This window comes from Myotis yumanensis, unplaced genomic scaffold, assembly GCF_028538775.1.
Source record: "Myotis yumanensis isolate MYYU_CA2020_CCGP unplaced genomic scaffold, mMyoYum1.0.hap1 SCAF_1, whole genome shotgun sequence".
Classification (NCBI taxonomy): Eukaryota; Metazoa; Chordata; class Mammalia; order Chiroptera; family Vespertilionidae; genus Myotis; species Myotis yumanensis.
In genome coordinates, this window is record NW_027223752.1 from 213,866,631 (window position 1) to 213,883,234 (window position 16,604).

General features: G+C 42.6%; 1 protein-coding gene across 7 annotated transcripts in view; it reads left to right on the forward strand.

The window, feature by feature from the left end:
* Window positions 1-16,604, forward strand: part of ATP8A1 (ATPase phospholipid transporting 8A1) — a 205,900-nt gene that overhangs the window by 116,983 nt on the left and 72,313 nt on the right. For all 7 annotated transcript variants that reach the window (XM_070397382.1, XM_070397375.1, XM_070397348.1 and 4 more), the window contains 2 exons: window positions 4,428-4,566; window positions 5,057-5,121. In XM_070397382.1, the coding sequence (XP_070253483.1) occupies window positions 4,428-4,566; window positions 5,057-5,121 (204 nt within the window). The remainder of the gene's footprint in view (window positions 1-4,427; window positions 4,567-5,056; window positions 5,122-16,604) is intronic.

Consider the following 16,604-nt stretch of genomic DNA (forward strand, 5'->3'; position numbering starts at 1 on the left):
TCCAAACTTTTAAGGCTCTTAGTCTTCATGTACTGCCATCCAGGTTAACCTGAAAGGAAAGCGATATGAGGTTCTCTCCTTTTAAATTAGACCCCATGGTTGTGCCAAAAGATGTTGAGAGGAAAAAGCATAAGGGTGAACCATGCCCAGTGGAATGCAGAGCAGAGGGGAGCTCCGGACTGACTGCGAATCCCACAGCCACCAGCACATCCCTGTTCCAGGGTCACCATATCTTAAAGCTAAAGAGGTCTCAGTAGCCTCTGACATGGTCGTATGGCCTCCAGTCTTCCTAGTCCATCCCCAGTGGGCCACCAGCGAACTTTCTGAAACCTACGTCTGATTCTGTCCCTCCCCTTCGAGAATTCTGCCTTAGGTTCCCTTTGCCTTGGGATCCTGGACATAACACACACACCCTACCATTTCCCTTCCCTGCCGGCTTCTGCAGCCTCATCTTTTCCTGACATACTACTCAGAAAACGTTTGGCATGACTGACCCCGTTGCATCTCAGAGCAACCCCATTAAAGCAGTGTTACTTACATCGCCACCACACCCCATTTTCACTTATTGTTTCCATATTGACTAGATGGCAACTTGTCAAACATAATAGGCTTTTGCACACCTCTGTCTGTGCACATGTGATTTCTTTGTTTGGAATTCCCTCCCCCACCTCTCCTGATTGCTTGGCCGACTCAACTCTTCCTTTAGGACTGAAGGTCAAGGGTTAGCTCGTGTTGGATGGGTTTTCAAGCCACCCAGACTAAGGAGATACTCTTTCCTGTGTTTATCCTTTGTAGGCACAGACAATTCTGTGTTTACTTTGAAGCGAGTGTGTAACATACAGCAATGTGATTATTTTGGGGGGGAGCGGTTTCTCTCTGGTGGTAATCCTGTGTGACAGGGAAGGAGGCTCTGTCTGTAGTTTAGGATTGCCAGGAGAGGAAAGAGAGCTGGGCCCAGAGGATCTCAGGCCAGGATGGAAGGGGAGGGCCTGCCCAAGGGAATCTCCATAGCAACCAGTCAGGATGGAGCCCAGCGCAGAGATGGGCTCCTCTCTAGCATAGCATTCTGCATCAGGGGGTCTGCAGACTCCACAAGGGCCAAACCCACCTGCTGCCTATCTTTGCGAATGAAGTTTTACTGGAACACAGCCCTGCCCATTGGTTTACAAATTATCTCTGGCTGTGTTCATGCTAAATGACAGAATTTGAGTAGTTGCAGATGAGAAAGTCTGGCCCTCCAACCCTAAAATATTTACCATTTGTCCCTTTACAGGAAAAAAAAAATGGTCACTTGCTCTAGAGAGCAGTTCTCAGAGTTCAGTTCTCAAGCCAGCAGCATTGCCACCATTGCACACCTACAGGCCTCACCTCAGACCCACTCACTGAGAAAGTCTGAGAGCAGGGCCCACCGATCTCTGTGTAATCAGCCCTTGAGGTCATTCAGAAAACCGCCAGTCTAATAACGTGGGCTTAACTACAGCCAAGCATGTGGGGTCTAGGAGAAACAGGTACCAATAAAAGGCAAGGGGATACAATCAGAAAACAGGGAGGGGAGCGGATGAGGATGCAAAGAATCTCTAATGATGCCTCTGAAATACAAATTCCATGAAGGAAGGAACTCACTGTTAGATCCCACCATATCGCCCTGTGCTACCTGCGTGTGCATTTGCGAGTGAATGAATGCGGGCGTGCAGGCGTGCTTGGGATGGAGCCAGTCCCAAAAGGTGACTCTGAGCCCGCAGGTGGAATCGGGGAAATAGGTACTCTTGGCAGGTGTGGCTCAGGACTGTGGCTGAAATCCATTTGTAGCAAGAAAGTACTACTGAAGACTGAAGAGCAGGGGCATGTCTAAGCGCCGGATGATTTGAATGAAATTCTGACTTTCATTTAATCTCAGTTTCACTTCCCAGCCCTGCCTTTGGCCGGGTATTGGTTCTGGGGATTTTGTTTTAGCCATCATAGCTCGTCTGTGCCTCTGTTTGACCTTAGATAATTGACTCAAACTTCCCAAAGCTATTAACTGAATTAATAAATCTGAAGCCCTTAGTGTCTGGGACACTTCCTCCAGTAAGGAAATATTTTGTCACAATCTCATTTCATGGTGAAAAAAAGATTACCAAATATTACTAGTACTTTATTCCAGTGGTAAAACTTTGCTTATTGGTATTATTCCTTCATTTGTCTTTAAAGAGACTTCTGCCACACTGTCTGTGTTGCAATCTGAAGCCTAAGTTGATACGAGTTTATTACACTTTTTCTCATTTAGCATATATCACAAACTTTTTAAAAACCAAAAAGTTCTAACAATATTTGCTAATATGGAAATAGGTCATTTTGAGGTTCTGTTATTTAACAAAATATCCATGTGTTGGGAAAAAAACATACTATCTAAACCCATCTTAATACATTTTACCATACAGTTTTTAAGTACTCTTGTGAAGTTTTTTATACTCACTAGGGTAGCAATTTTACATTTATATGTCCCCCTTTTTTAAGAACTCTGCATATATTATGAACATATGAAAGAGAAAATAAGATTATTGAGGGCTTTACTAGGTGAATAAAATATTATTTCATGATTTTTCAGTGATAACTAAATCTATATTATGTCAAGGAGTCATCAACCTGAAACTTTAATAACTTTTGGCAGAGTGACATTTTGAAAGTAAAATTAGTGTTTGGGTGTTTTTTTTTTAATTCCATAAATGCCATGGGAATTTTATCACGTTTCAACACTTGCTGAATATGTAATTCCCATAGTGCCCATTAGTGGCCATCTGTGTAAGGTAATACATGTTTGGGATGAAATTGATTATGGCCTAAACACTCCGGTGTTATGATCAGGAAAAGCACACAAAGTTCGAGTCTTTTTTCTAATGATCATGGTGGGGCTAAAGATATGAATTTCCAGAGCCAGAGCAGCCTATCACTCAAGATCCTAATCTCACCATAAGGGACACCAGGGCCAAAGGAAAGGAGGTGGAGAGACTTTCACTAAAAGCAGTAAGCGCTGTTCTCGAGGAGCTAGTGGGATAAAGGGGGAAATTAACAGGCGTTGGAACATAGTATTTCCTTTATAGGCATCAGAAGGGAACCCAGTGCGGTTTCGTGAATATTTAGACTATTTCATTACCTTTTAGAAATTCCTGTTGCAGCCACCAACACACCTCAAGGTTAACTTGTAACTTTAATCAGCATATACGTTGCTGGTCCAACCCCCTTGGTCCTTTATATTATTTTTGCCTGATTTGAAAATCGCTTTCTTTTTAACTGTGCAAAACAGGTGCTTCTCTTCTTTCAAATATGTTTTCAATGTCGTCTCCTCAACGCATTTTATTTTTATTAGATGAATACCGGTGTACTTCCTGAGCTCATCCCCTTAGAGTAGAGCAAGAAAATAGACAAATATACTTGTTTATATCTTTCTAATGAATGTATTCACACCTTGGCTCTCACATTATCTACGTATCTACTGGTGAAACATATTACAAAAAAAAATGATTTTTTGGTTTAGAAAAATTTGAGAGCTTTCGTTACTGAACTGTCCCCATGATCATCTGAAAATCTGATCACGTCTCCATAGAATATGTGGCATTTGAAATTCAGCTATATCCTGATCGTTCCTGGGATGGAGGCCAGAATGACTTAGGTTCCAATGCCCTGAAAGTACACAAAGGAATTGATAGAATCATTGTCTAAACGTTGAAATACAGTCATTGTGATGTTGGCGTAGTTGATGCTGAACTGCCCTTCCTTTTCATTGTTAAACTTCTTGATGATAATTATTCGTCAGGTTATGATAGATTTCAAATCTGTTTTCCATTAAAGATACCAAAATAATACTGTCTCCTTAAAGGAGGAAATTTACCTTCCTGTCTTATATTTTGTATACTAAGAAGTCATGCATCAAGTGCTTCTAATAGTTGTAGAAGTTATTTGGAATATATTGAAAAGAAAATGGTCTAGAGTACAGCAATACTTACTAACATTTGGATTTGGGTTTTGTTTTTTGTTTTTTAGATTTTTTTAGATGTATCTCATTGTTGAAAATATTACAGATGTTCCCTTTTTATCCCCCATTGCTTTTAGGGGGCTGTGTTTTTAGTAGCTGCCTGCTTTTTTTTTTTTTTTTAACTGACTTGATTTGCCCCTTCTATAGTGTGTTTGTTGTGGCTATTATTTTCAGAATCTGTTTCTTAGCTTAGAGAGAAGTAAGGTAGAATGGGTTAGCATCAGTCTCATGCCAAAAGCACTGGATGAAAATCAGGGATCCTTAAGAGAGACAACTCAACGGGCTAGTTGGAATGTACACCAGAGTCCATGCATTACCATTAATCTTTTTTTTAAATTCATATGCACACTTCAGTGTTTTGTTCTTAGAGGATCTAAGCTGGTTTTCTTAAAATGTTTACCACTTATTTTCCCAGAATCTTCAGCTACTTGGAGCTACAGCCATTGAGGATAAATTACAAGATCAAGTGCCTGAAACCATAGAAATGCTCATGAAAGCAGACATCAAAATCTGGATCCTCACAGGGGACAAGCAAGAAACTGCCATTAACATTGGTAACTCACCTAGTTCAGACTTTAAATGTGATGCTTTTAAACAGCTTGATACATTATAGAAGATAAATTAGAGATATTTCAAGATTTGAAATATTTGATACTTTAAGAAGTCCATATTTATATTATTGGGCTTATCTATCAACTTATGGCCCCAGTGCCTCTTTAAAATTACAGTGGTTATATATCGTAGCTCTTGTAACTACATGATACCCGTTCTCCCCTTTGTATCATTGCCTACCCCCATTTTTTATCCACAATTGGCACGTGTAGGTAACATTTCCGCAGTTATCTGTGAAAGTCTAGAAATTGGGATTATGGCAGGTGGTGTATTGATGCTTGTTTATTTGACCAAAGGTTATTTCTGAGATGGGAATAGAAGGTTGCCAGTTTCCATTCATTTTTTTGGAAACAGGTTGTTAGCTCAGGCTGCCATAACATCTCTCGAGAGGAATGTATTACATCGATTAATTCACTTTATGTTTGGACATAGGACACTCCTGCAAACTTCTGAGGAAGAACATGGGAATGATTGTTATAAATGAAGGCTCTCTTGATGTAAGTACAATCCTATTTTTTAAAAATTCTTAAACAACATAGTCATCTTGTAGTATTTTATATTCAGACTAGAGGCCCGGTGCACAGATTCATGCACCAGTGGGGTCCCTCATCCTGGCCTGTGGGGATCAGGCTGAAACCAGCTCTCCGACATCCCCCAAGGGGTCTCGGATTGCGAGAGGGTGGTTCTCGGGTGACACACCCCAGAATTGGGCTCCCTCCTCTCTGGTTCCAGGTGCATCACCCAAGAACCGAGAACCGCAACTGCCAAGTCACCACAGCTCAGCAACTCCTGTGTTGAGCATCTGCCCCCTGGTCACAGCTACCGATTGGATATATATATATATATATATATATATCTGTGAAAATATTTTATCTTCCTGAGGTTAAATGATACCTTATTACTACAGTTCTCCTGTATTGTAATGTGCACTGTTTGAACCATGTTGATGTAAGTAGATTGCAGCTTCATGTCTGACAGCTGCAGGAATTGCTGAATGTGAGACCAGAAAGCTGCTTCACAAAGGCATCATGGGAGGAGGGTACCAAGTGATTGCAGCTGGTTCATATCTACCTGTATATTGTTGATATAATATTCTGCTTTAGCTTCTGGTGATACTATTTATACAGGGATGGGCAGAAGTAGGTTTACAGTTGTTCATATAGAAAAAGGCATGCAAGTTACTATTATTACAATAGCTTTATTAGCTGTGTTTCGTGTACTCACAACTATAAACCTACTTTTTCCCACTACTGTATTTTGCTTTTTTAAAAAGTGTGAACACTATTGAACAACACAAAATAACCATTGCTAATAGGAAGGTTTGGTTTTTTAATGTTGTATCTTCTGGGCTGTAATATAAATCTTATGGAGGTCTTTTTTCACGGCGGTGATCCCCTGAATTTGTATTTGAGGAAGGAGGAAAGATTTGTTAGGTGCACAGTGTAGAGTAGACGTTGACAAAGAAATATGTAGGTCAGATGACCTGTAAGTATTTTATAGTAAAGGTGACAATTTGTAACTTAAGGTGGAAGACAGAACAGGAGAGGTGGTTATACAAGTGCTTGAAATAGTCATCATGTCACAGAGAGCAGAGCAGAGAAAAACCTTAAAATCCGAGGTGTTGGTGAAGCTGTGAGGCCAAAGACAGAGAAGGATGGTGAAGAGGAAAATGCTTAGGATTCGGGTATAGAACAGAAACTGTGACAGAAAGAGTTGACTTCTGATTTTTACATTGGAATAATTATCACTTCCTTATTTATTCTCAAAACAATCCTTGTGATGTCTTTCCCTTTCTTGTGAAATCTTTGAGCAAACTTTTAAAAATGTTTATATTGATTGATTTGAGAGAGAGAGAGAGAGAGAGAGAGAGAGAGAAAGCATCTATTTGTTGTTCTGCTTATTTATGCATTAATTGGTTGATGCTTGCATGTGCCCTGACCAGGGATAGAACGCACAATCTTGGCACATCAAGACGACATTCTAACCAACTAAGCTACCGAGCCAGGGATCTTTGAGCAAACTTGTTGCCTGAGGAATAATATGTGTTTTTGCAACCGTGAAAGTTGCTTATGCCTTTAATTATTGGAGAAGTACTTTTTGTGAACCAAGCTTTAATCTTAAAAACACAAACCCAAAAAAAAAAAAAAAAAAAAAAGCCAGCCTGCTGTTAGAAGACTTTCCTTCATATTTTTTCATGCACTTGGCCCCCTGCTAGGCACTGGGAACACACCACTAAACAAAACATGGGGACACCGCCCCTTAGAGCTTACAGCAAATCCAGTCTCCACCCCAAATGTGTGTTCATTTTGATTTATTTATCCAAGTTACTATGTTGTGAAAAATTATGACTAAGACAGCCCAGCCTTCCAAAAGCTTATAAATAATAAGGGGAATAAAATGCATACACGTGACAATACAAAATAGGTATATAAATAAGATAGGTGGTTTGCTATGAAAATATTGTGAAGTTTAGGGAAGGGTAAAGTAAGTGGCATTTAGTTAGATAGAGGTGAGTCATTCAGTAAGGAGGGAGTACTTGAAGCAGAAAGTTATTGCAAGTAAGTTCATATGTGGGGCATGAAGGAAGAACATTGAACTTAATTACAGGATTGAAATTTTTAAGTGTTCTTGTTTCAAGAAATATAGGCACATAATCTTCAATAATAATAAAAGAGTAATATGCTAATTAGACCAGATGTCTTCCGGACGTCCTTCCTGAGGAAGCCGGGGCACAAGAGAAGCCAGCCTGGTCCCGGGTGCCTGTGGGTGGCTGGAGGAGGAGGGAAGTAGCCCAGGTCCCAGGTGCTGGAAGGAAGCCGGTGCCAGCAAGGGGGGAGGGGGAGCGGGGGAGGAAAGCCTACTCTTGCATGAATTTTCATGCATCGGGCCTCTAGTTCAAGTTATAAAAAGAGGGAAAAGGACAGATGACAAACAGTGTATCTTCCAGACTTGTACCCAGTCCTCCCTGGGGACAGCCACTAGTTCCAGTTTCCGGTGTGTTTGTACAGAGGTGTTCTGCCTTATGTGTATGCCTGTGCGCACCTCATCTATTAAATTACAGCATACCGTTCACACTGCTTTCTACTTTGCTTTTCATATTTTTGGGTGAGTGTCCCCAAAAAATGTACATATACTTTGAATGATTATAAAGTTAGTGTTTATTAGCATATAGTTCATTTTCAAAATTTAAAAGACTGCAAAAATAATTTGTCAACACCTGTTTTCAAACTGGCACTGCTGATTAAGCAAAGCAATGGAATCGCAAACATCAGGAATCGCTGTTTGATGTTTTTGTGCCCTCCATTGCTCACCTGTTGCCAGTTTTGTACCATAAACTTTTATCTTGTATGTATCCCCATAAAAAAAGTCTAGTGGATAAATTTTCTTTGTTCAGAGCTTAGTCTGGCTTCACCCATTATTTCAAATCAGTTAGACCTGAAAAAGAGTGAAAATTACGTGTTACCTGCTGTGAAGGTGTGTATGCATGTTTTGGGGACACCCTGTATATCTTAGCAATTGTTGTGTAACAGTATGTGTGAAGCTACCTAGTTCTTTTTTTAATGGCCGCACAGTATTTATAAGGCCCCTGGAAAGAAATGACCCAGGGAGCTGAAACTGGAAAGGCCAGCTGAGGTCAGGAGTGGAGAGCTGGGCCCGGTTTGAGAATTTGCCCTCATAAGTGAGAGGGCAACTTCATCAGCCTCTTAAAAGAGGTAAGATGTGCCGAAACCGGTTTGGCTCAGTGGATAGAGCGTCGGCCTGCGGACTGAGGGGTCCCGGGTTCGATTCCGGTCAAGGGCATGTACCTGGGTTTCGGGCACATCCCCAGTAGGGGATGTGCAGGAGGCGGCTGATCGATGTTCCTCTCTCATCGATGTTTCTAACTCTCTATCTCTCTCCCTTCCTCTCTGTAAAAAATCAATAAAATATATTTTTTTAAAAAAAGAGGTAAGATGTGTGTGAGCAATTGTACCCTAAACTTTATCGAGTTTAGAAGGGCGGGGAGGCATGGGGCGCAGGCAGAGGACCAGGATGGGTGCTCGGAAAGAAGACATGAGGGCACCAGTGCCCAGATGTGGTGTGAGGGACGTTCAGGGACCCCTGTCCCACGCGGTCCCTGGAGAAGGAACCGTCCAGGTGGTTCCAGAGCTGGGCTTTCTGAAAACCTCAGTGGAAGCGTTCCCACGGACCTGGAGACGGTTGGGCCTTGGTCGGCACCATGGGTCATACTCGGGACACGGTGTTTCTGACACTTGAAGGAAGTCAGAGGCGGGCCCTGTGACGCGGAGGCAAAGGCATGACGAGCCACGCCTGACTTGACACGTGATTCCTGTTGGCTGGCCTTAGGCTCCCACCTTTGCAGAACATGGTAACCTTGCTTCTTTTGTTTTCAGCCGTTTCATCCTTTTTCTTCAACTCTTGGATAGACATGTTCTTTAAGTGTTCTGAGTATCAGGTAAAGAGTAATCTCAAGGGGGAAAAGTGAAATGCCAAAAATATTCCATGTACCGCATCATGTGTTGTTAAGACAGTGGCTTTTATTTTTATTTTGAAGTTTCCAAGAAGGTAACTCAAAAGTCATAACCACCTCACAGGTATCTGCACCACCTATTTCTCCTGGAGGAGGCAGAGATGGGAGTCTCCCGGGAATACTCAGTTTCACTGAAAGCAGGGACCCTGGGTCTGTCTGTTTGGTTTGCCGTTCTCTCAATGCTCAGCAAATTGCCGAGCACATAGTAAGTACTCCATAAATATTGGAGAAGTCTGTCTCTGAGTCATTTTAATTAGGGGCTTCTTTAAGGAAAAAAAAAAAAAGGTGTATACCAGTTTCAATTTGGTTGTAATCAACCATGTCTGATAGCCTATATAATAAAACCCTAATATGCAAACCAATCGGACAGCAGAACGACCGGTCGCTATGACGCGCCCTGACCACTAGGGGGCAGACACTCAACACAGGAGCTGCCCCCTGGTGGTCAGCGCGCTCCCACAGGGGGAGCACTGCTCAGCCAGAAGCCGGCTCACGGCAGCGCTAAGGACCCCTTGTGGGATATCTGACTGCCCTGCAAGAGGCTACAGGCCAGGCTGAGGAACTCCCCCTCCCCCCCTCCAATGCACAAATGTCATGCACTGGGCCTCTAGTTTAAAATATAAAGTGATTAGCAGTGTCCTTTGCAACTTAAGTGACACTTGGGGTGGAAGATCACAGACAAACCCTATGGCCGCGTGGATTAACACTGATTTGTCCAGCTGCAGACTGCCACGCATTCTAGCTCTGCTGTCTGGGGGAGATTTTTCTCCCAGGGAGTTAAGTGGGCTGTTTAGGGTCAGACCTGCTGTGGGGTACTCATTTGCTTCTCAGCAGGAAAGGAAACATCACTTTGCATAGCTCCCTCGGATCTGATGTCGTAAAATTCCAGGCTGAGTTTTCAGGCAAATCATTAGATGTGCTAGAATGCCCGTGGGTTAATCGTTATTTATTTTTTCGTTGCTATGGAAAAGAAGAGCATCCTATGTGTGCACATTGGGCTGATGGTAATGAAATATGGGACTGCCATTCCATCAGCGATAATTAACATTTAGGTAATAAACTTAGGAACGCAATGTCTTAGGAAATAATATAATGGGAAATAAATTGTGGGTGTGTGTTTTGTCAAGTGACAGTTCTAATGAATGTATTCAAGTGATTCCATGAAATAACACAATATTTAAGAGCGCTGTTCTGCCCTCACTGGAATGGGGACCCTGGGCAAGTTGAAATCAGATAACTTCTCTGAAGCCGTTTTGCTGCCTGTAAAGTGAGGATAATGTTACCCTTGGCACACGATTAGTGCAGGACGTGGCACATAAAAACGAGATGTTATGAAACTTTATAGAAAAATCATATTTCAATAGCTTGCAAGTTGTTTTGCATAATGATCTTTTTATTATGAAAAGTATATTCTTTTCCCATCTTTTAATTTTTTCTTAAGAAAGCAGGTTATAAATGCAGATGCTTTTGCATAAGTGATGCATATTGCAATGAACTGTTTAAATTTTCTACCAAAATATTATCTCTAGTACTGTGAAAATTTTAAAGCTGAATCTCTTTTATTATCTTGAAATTGTACAAATAAAGTATCATCTTTAAGCCTCCTAGATTTCCAAATAGAAAAGCCTTTCTCCTGGCGGTGATAGTAAAAATAAATCTTTGTCTTCCCATAATCCAGCTCATCTCAAAAAAAAAAACAAAAAAAAAAACCATTTGGCTTTTTAACTTTCTCATTTTGAGTTTCAATACAGTTATCCTTCTTGGAAAAATAATGGCTGTTCAACATTTTTTAAAGCCTTTAAATAAAAATATAAAACCAAACTACATTGAAAATACAAACAGAATGGAAGTCTTGGTCCACAGAGATACGGAAATCTGACCTTTTCCTCTGCCCATTCAACTCCTTTCATAGCAAGAGCAGCACAATGCCCAGGAGCAAAGCTGGTGTTCTCACCCCGTTACCTGCAAGGCTGGTGTTAAATGTTGCACAGTCAGCAAATGTGTTTCTTAGAAAGTCCATCATAATTTTTTAATTTTAGAAAGTAAAAATTTTATGAAGCATCATTAAGAATCATCTAAAGTTAATCAAAATCTGTTAGATACTTATCTATAATAATCTATAACAATAAAAGCATAATATGCTCATTAGACTGGACGTCCTTCTGGACATTCTTTCGGATGAGCTTCTGGACGAAGCCAGGGCTGCGAGGGAAGCCTGGGTCCCGGGCGCCGGAGGGAAGCCAGTGCCGGCAGCTGGGGGAAGGAAGGCCTACTCTTGTGTGAATTTCGTGCATAGGGCCTCTGGTAATAAATAGATAATTTAGGTAATTTGTATAATTTTTTGTCATGCTACTTTGAACCACTTTATGGGGGTTGGGGGCCGGGTTCTGGTTATTTTCTTGACATAAGAAGATTTCCTTAAGGGTCTAAAATGGCAGGAATGTCATATTAGTGGCTTGAATGGGTACATTGTATTTCTTCCCTAACTCCACCAGGCACTTCTCAGAAACCCCTTCCACTTAATGACTGGATCCAGGAGATTGTTCCAGCATCTATTTTATGGTTTTGGGTTGTCATACAGTAATTTGTTCAAACAAATTTGCTTAAAGTCTATTAAAACTGGAAACATCTAGAAATGTGAACTAGGAACCAGGGAATCTCATGTGACCCGTCTTTACCTCCCAGTGTCTACTTAGCGCCTTTCAAAATGTTCTAAAACAGTTCTGTCAGGATTGGGTTTATGTTGCATTAAGGACGACGATTATATTTAGTATTCAAATCCCCGTAGCATCCCAACTCTGTAAATCTCTGTTAATACTCTCAGGTGACTCAAAATATTAGTTTTGGAAGACCTGATTCATTGAGATAGCTCGGGATTTTACTATCCTCATCTGTTGAGTCTGAGATGGGTGGGAAGGACCATCATTTCTTAAGCTACTAACTCTTTAAGTGCCAGGACGGCCTTTCTTGAGTCTTATATGCTCGGTCTCCTTCCTCTAGCATCTCTTTCCTATGGACCATTGTGGGATCTGCCCTGTGTGCTAGGGCTGGCTCTTAAATCCATTCTCCCCATTTTTACCTTCTCCTTTCTACTGTCTAGCTTTCCTGGAAACCAGGAAAAGGACAAGAGAGGACAATTATTTACCATACTAGAGGCCCGGTGCATGAGAATTCTTGCACTAGTGGAGGGGGGGGGGGGGGGGGGCGGTCCCTCAGCCTGGCCTTCACCCTTTCGCAGTCCAGGACCCCTCGGGAGGATGCCCACCTGCTGGCTTAGGCCCGCTCCCCACAGCTGTCAGCCTGGTTTGTGGCTGAGCAGAGTTCCCCTGGTGGGAGCGCACTGACCACCAGGGGTCAGCTCCTGCATTGAGCGTCTGCCCCCTGGTGGTCAGTGCATGTCATAGGGACCGGTCGTTCTCATTCTGCCTGTAGGGTCAATTTGCATATTACCCTTTCATTATATAGGATAATTATTGAATCCACAGGAATGATGGTTAAATATGTATGTAGAGAGCTTGGAGAAACACATTTCCTCCCCCTGAAAGTCAGAGCTTCCAATGTTGCCAAGGTTAACTCCTGAGAAGGCCTTGCCCACCTCTCCTGGTCACCTGGGCACAGTCTCTGCTGCTGCTGACATGCACACTCAGCCTGCAAAGGATTCAGCACCTCATCCTGGGAAGCAGTGTATGGATCCCAAAGGAAAATGCAGGTCTCTGACTTCCTGTGAAAAGGAAACCCCACACCCCTGCAGGGTTCTACACATTGCTGTTAGCGTCATAAAAATTAGAATAATTAAAAACAAACACTAGCTTACATTTATGAAATACTTAATATTTGTACTGGGTACTGAACTGAGGACTTGACAGGGACAATCACATTTCCACTGGAAACATTAGTGAGCAGATCCTGTTATGACCTCTATGCTAAGTGTCACTGAGGGTGTATCTAGGTCATCGGACTCCAGAGACTAAGAAAATAGATATGCCTTGGCCTCAGCCACCAGCTACTCTTCTAAAACAATAATAATAACATTTTCTTTAGGGTGTTGTGATGATCAAACAGAGCAATCCATTTTAAATACTCATCATTTTTATTTTTATTTTAGCATTATTATTCCAAGAGGGCAAGAGTGAGAGTACCTTAATGCCATCTGCTTTAAGAGGTGCTTTTAATCAGCCGCCTTTTCACTCCTTAAATTTTCTCCTTAATTGGAGACTAGAACCCCAAGTGAGCCCAGGTTTGCTTATGGATACCAGTGTCCCCCACCCACCCCCCCCCCCCCCCACTGATAGCTTTTACAGAAAATGAATTGTTAGCCACATTTCATATTAGCAAGCGTAAGAATATATATTTTTCAACGCCATGGTAAAAGGAAGCCTTTACGGGATTGTTCACTTTTTTCCTAGCCGAACTTGATTTTCTAACACCATGTAAGCTTCAAATATAACTTACAGAACATTCTTGACATGAATGGTGAAGTTGTCATCTGTACCCTTTTAAGTTCGATGTATATGTATTATGCAGACAGACCTCACCGTTTGGGGACCAGCCACGTTGAGCGGCCTCTGAAAGGAATCCAGAATAAGCACGTAATTGACTTGGCTCCAGAAAAGCGGGGGAAACAGAACTCGGGCTACTTCAGGTTTTGTCTCCATATGTCCCATGAGTCCAATCCAGTGCATTTTGTGTTGCTTTGAAAAGTAGTCTAGGCAGGTTTGAAACCACACTGAGTTTCCCTCCACCGCCAGCACTGGGGCTTTCGTAGTGTGGGTTTTCTCTTACTGTTACTAACAAAGCTGTTTCGGCTTTTGTGGCTACATTTTAAGATCTTAGTTTTAACTTTTAAGTCGCTAATGTATCCCTGCCAGAAGCAAAGCTCTGTCCGGTTGCAAGAATTACATTTGAAAGAAATGGGTTAGTGAAAAAATGTAAACAGTACCAAAAATGAAAATCACATCTGAGCAAATAATCCGCTCTCTTCTCCTCTAATTTAAGACGGTGTCAGCCACAAGCCCAAGTATGTGGTCGTAAAAGTTCCATCGAGCCCATTGTTTGGTCTCCTAAGACCTGAATGTGTCCCCTTTTCTTAAACAAAATCCAGTCATCTTGGCTTATAGGCAAAACCTTAAGTGAAGTTGTTCACAAATTCATAGTGTTTCTGTTTGGAGACTTCCCTCCCCCAAGTCTGAATATTCTTTATCTCTTGTTTTTTGCTAAGCATCTGAACTCTTCCAAGAGCTCCCTGAGACCTTGAACTTCAGATAAATACTTTCTAACCAGTCCGTCCCTGGCTGCTGCCCCACGGCCTACTGACATTTCTGAGGGGAGCAGCCAAGCCTTGTGACTCTTTTGCATCTCTGCCACCCTTATTTGTTAATGAGTTTATAGGAAGCCCAGCATGTGCCAGGGGTGTCTGCATAGGTTAGTCTCTGCTCTGGGGGGCTGGTGTTTGCTCAGTCTCAGACAGAGGCTGTGAGTTCACATAGCCAGCCAGTGCAGGACCCTGAGTTTCAACCTAGATTGCACTAAGTCCAAAACTGTTGGTTCTTTCAGTTTTTGAATACCCATGCTTTCTCCATTGGCGGCAGGCACTCATTCAAAGAAGGAAGCGATCTGGGAGGCAACCCCACATGTTCTAACTTGTCCCTACCTCCTTCCCCGCTCATCACCAGGACTCCAGTGCTGCTGAAAGAGGGGTGTCCTCCCCGAAAATGGTGGGTCTGGGGCAAAGGCGTTTATGGAATTCAGGAAAGACCCTCTATTTTGTTTTACTGATACAATTGACCCTACGATTGTATCGCATGCACATACGAAATAGTAGAAATGATGTGCATTTGCACGGAGTAAATAGAGCAGATTCTTCTGTATCCCTACATAAGATTAGGAATATAATGGCTAATTAATGCAAACCATTATGAAAATGGGCCCACCATTAGCTTTCTTTGTGGGTCTGGGGGACAGGTTCTCACAGGCCCCAGTTGTTACTGTCTCCAAAACCGCTGAATTGGTCATTTGCTTATTTTCAAAAAGTCAGTTGTGTATTCTGAGCCGCCTCTCCCGGCTGCATTGGAGGCAGCAGGAGAGACTGGCTGTCTGCCGCCCGGAGGGGTTCCTCCGGAGCCTTCCTTCCGCCGCCTGGGGAGAATATTTAATACCCAGCTCGGAGTAAGTGTTTAGGGGCCTTTCAGTGGTGGTTTAAAATAATTACCATAAGGGCTTTGGTGAAAGCCTTTATCCACAAACTATTTAAATGATATAATTATATCCCCTACCTCACTTTTCCTTCTTTTCACTGGATGTGTCTCTGTTTGCTCTGTGCCCCACCCAACACTGAAACATAAACTTGGACCAGGACTCGACACTTTCTCTCTCTCTCTCTCTCTCTCTCTCTCTCCAGCGAACCCACAGTGAGACGAGGAGGTATTTGCCTGATGGAACCTATCACAATCCCCAAACCCAAACCCCTGCCCAGGAGCCAAGACAATTTACCCAGCACTACTGCTTCCTCTTCTTACCTTTTCCATGTTGTAACCCTCGACCTTTTTCAGATGGCATGACCCCTCAGGGATATTGGACCATTTCCTCAATTACAGTGTTTTGTACCTACCACCACCCCAGAAATCCTATGTGTGTGTATCAGCAAAGCATGGGAATTTTTTGTCTCTTTCCCTCTACGTGTTTAGCAATATGTATTGATTAAATGCACTTGCTTGGCTGTCTTCCACTAAGCTGATTCGGAGGAGGCCTTTGACCATATGTTTTTAATGACTTCACCTCTGTCTTTCCTCACCCATTTTGGAAAGGTTACTTTATGTTGGTTTGGTTCTAGGAGAATATGTTTTTAAAGGTTACTTTCTAATATGTATAGTCTGGGAGTTCAGAAACACCAAAGCTTTTTGATCAAAAACTATGCCTGAGAGAGTACTAAATAGACCACTTGTCCTATCTAATAATAGACAAACATGGTAATTGACCATACCTCCGCTACGCTTCCCATTGGCTAATCAGCAGGATATGCAAATTAACCCAACCAAGATGGCGGCCGGCAGCCACCCAGCTGAAGCGAGCAGGAGGCTTGCTTGCTCCAGTGATGGAGGAAGCCAAGGTCCCCCGCCTGCCGCAGCCCAGCTCTGAGCTCCACTCTAAGCAACAAAGTTGCAATTATAGAAGCTAAACAAACCCCAGATACCTGCTTTTAGCAGGCCCTGGCCTCGGAGCTGGAGCGGCAACAAAGTTTCAATTATAGAAGGTAAATAAATCCCAGAATAAAAAATAAATAAATAAATAAAGGAGAGGCTGGGAGCTTCCGTCGCCGGCTTGGCCAGCCTGAAAATAGCCATCAGCCCCTCATCCAGGCTGGCCAGGCACCCCAGTGGGGACCCCCACCCTGAAGGGGGTGTGACCAGCTGCAAACAGCCATCAGCCCCTCACCCAGGCTGGCCAGGCACC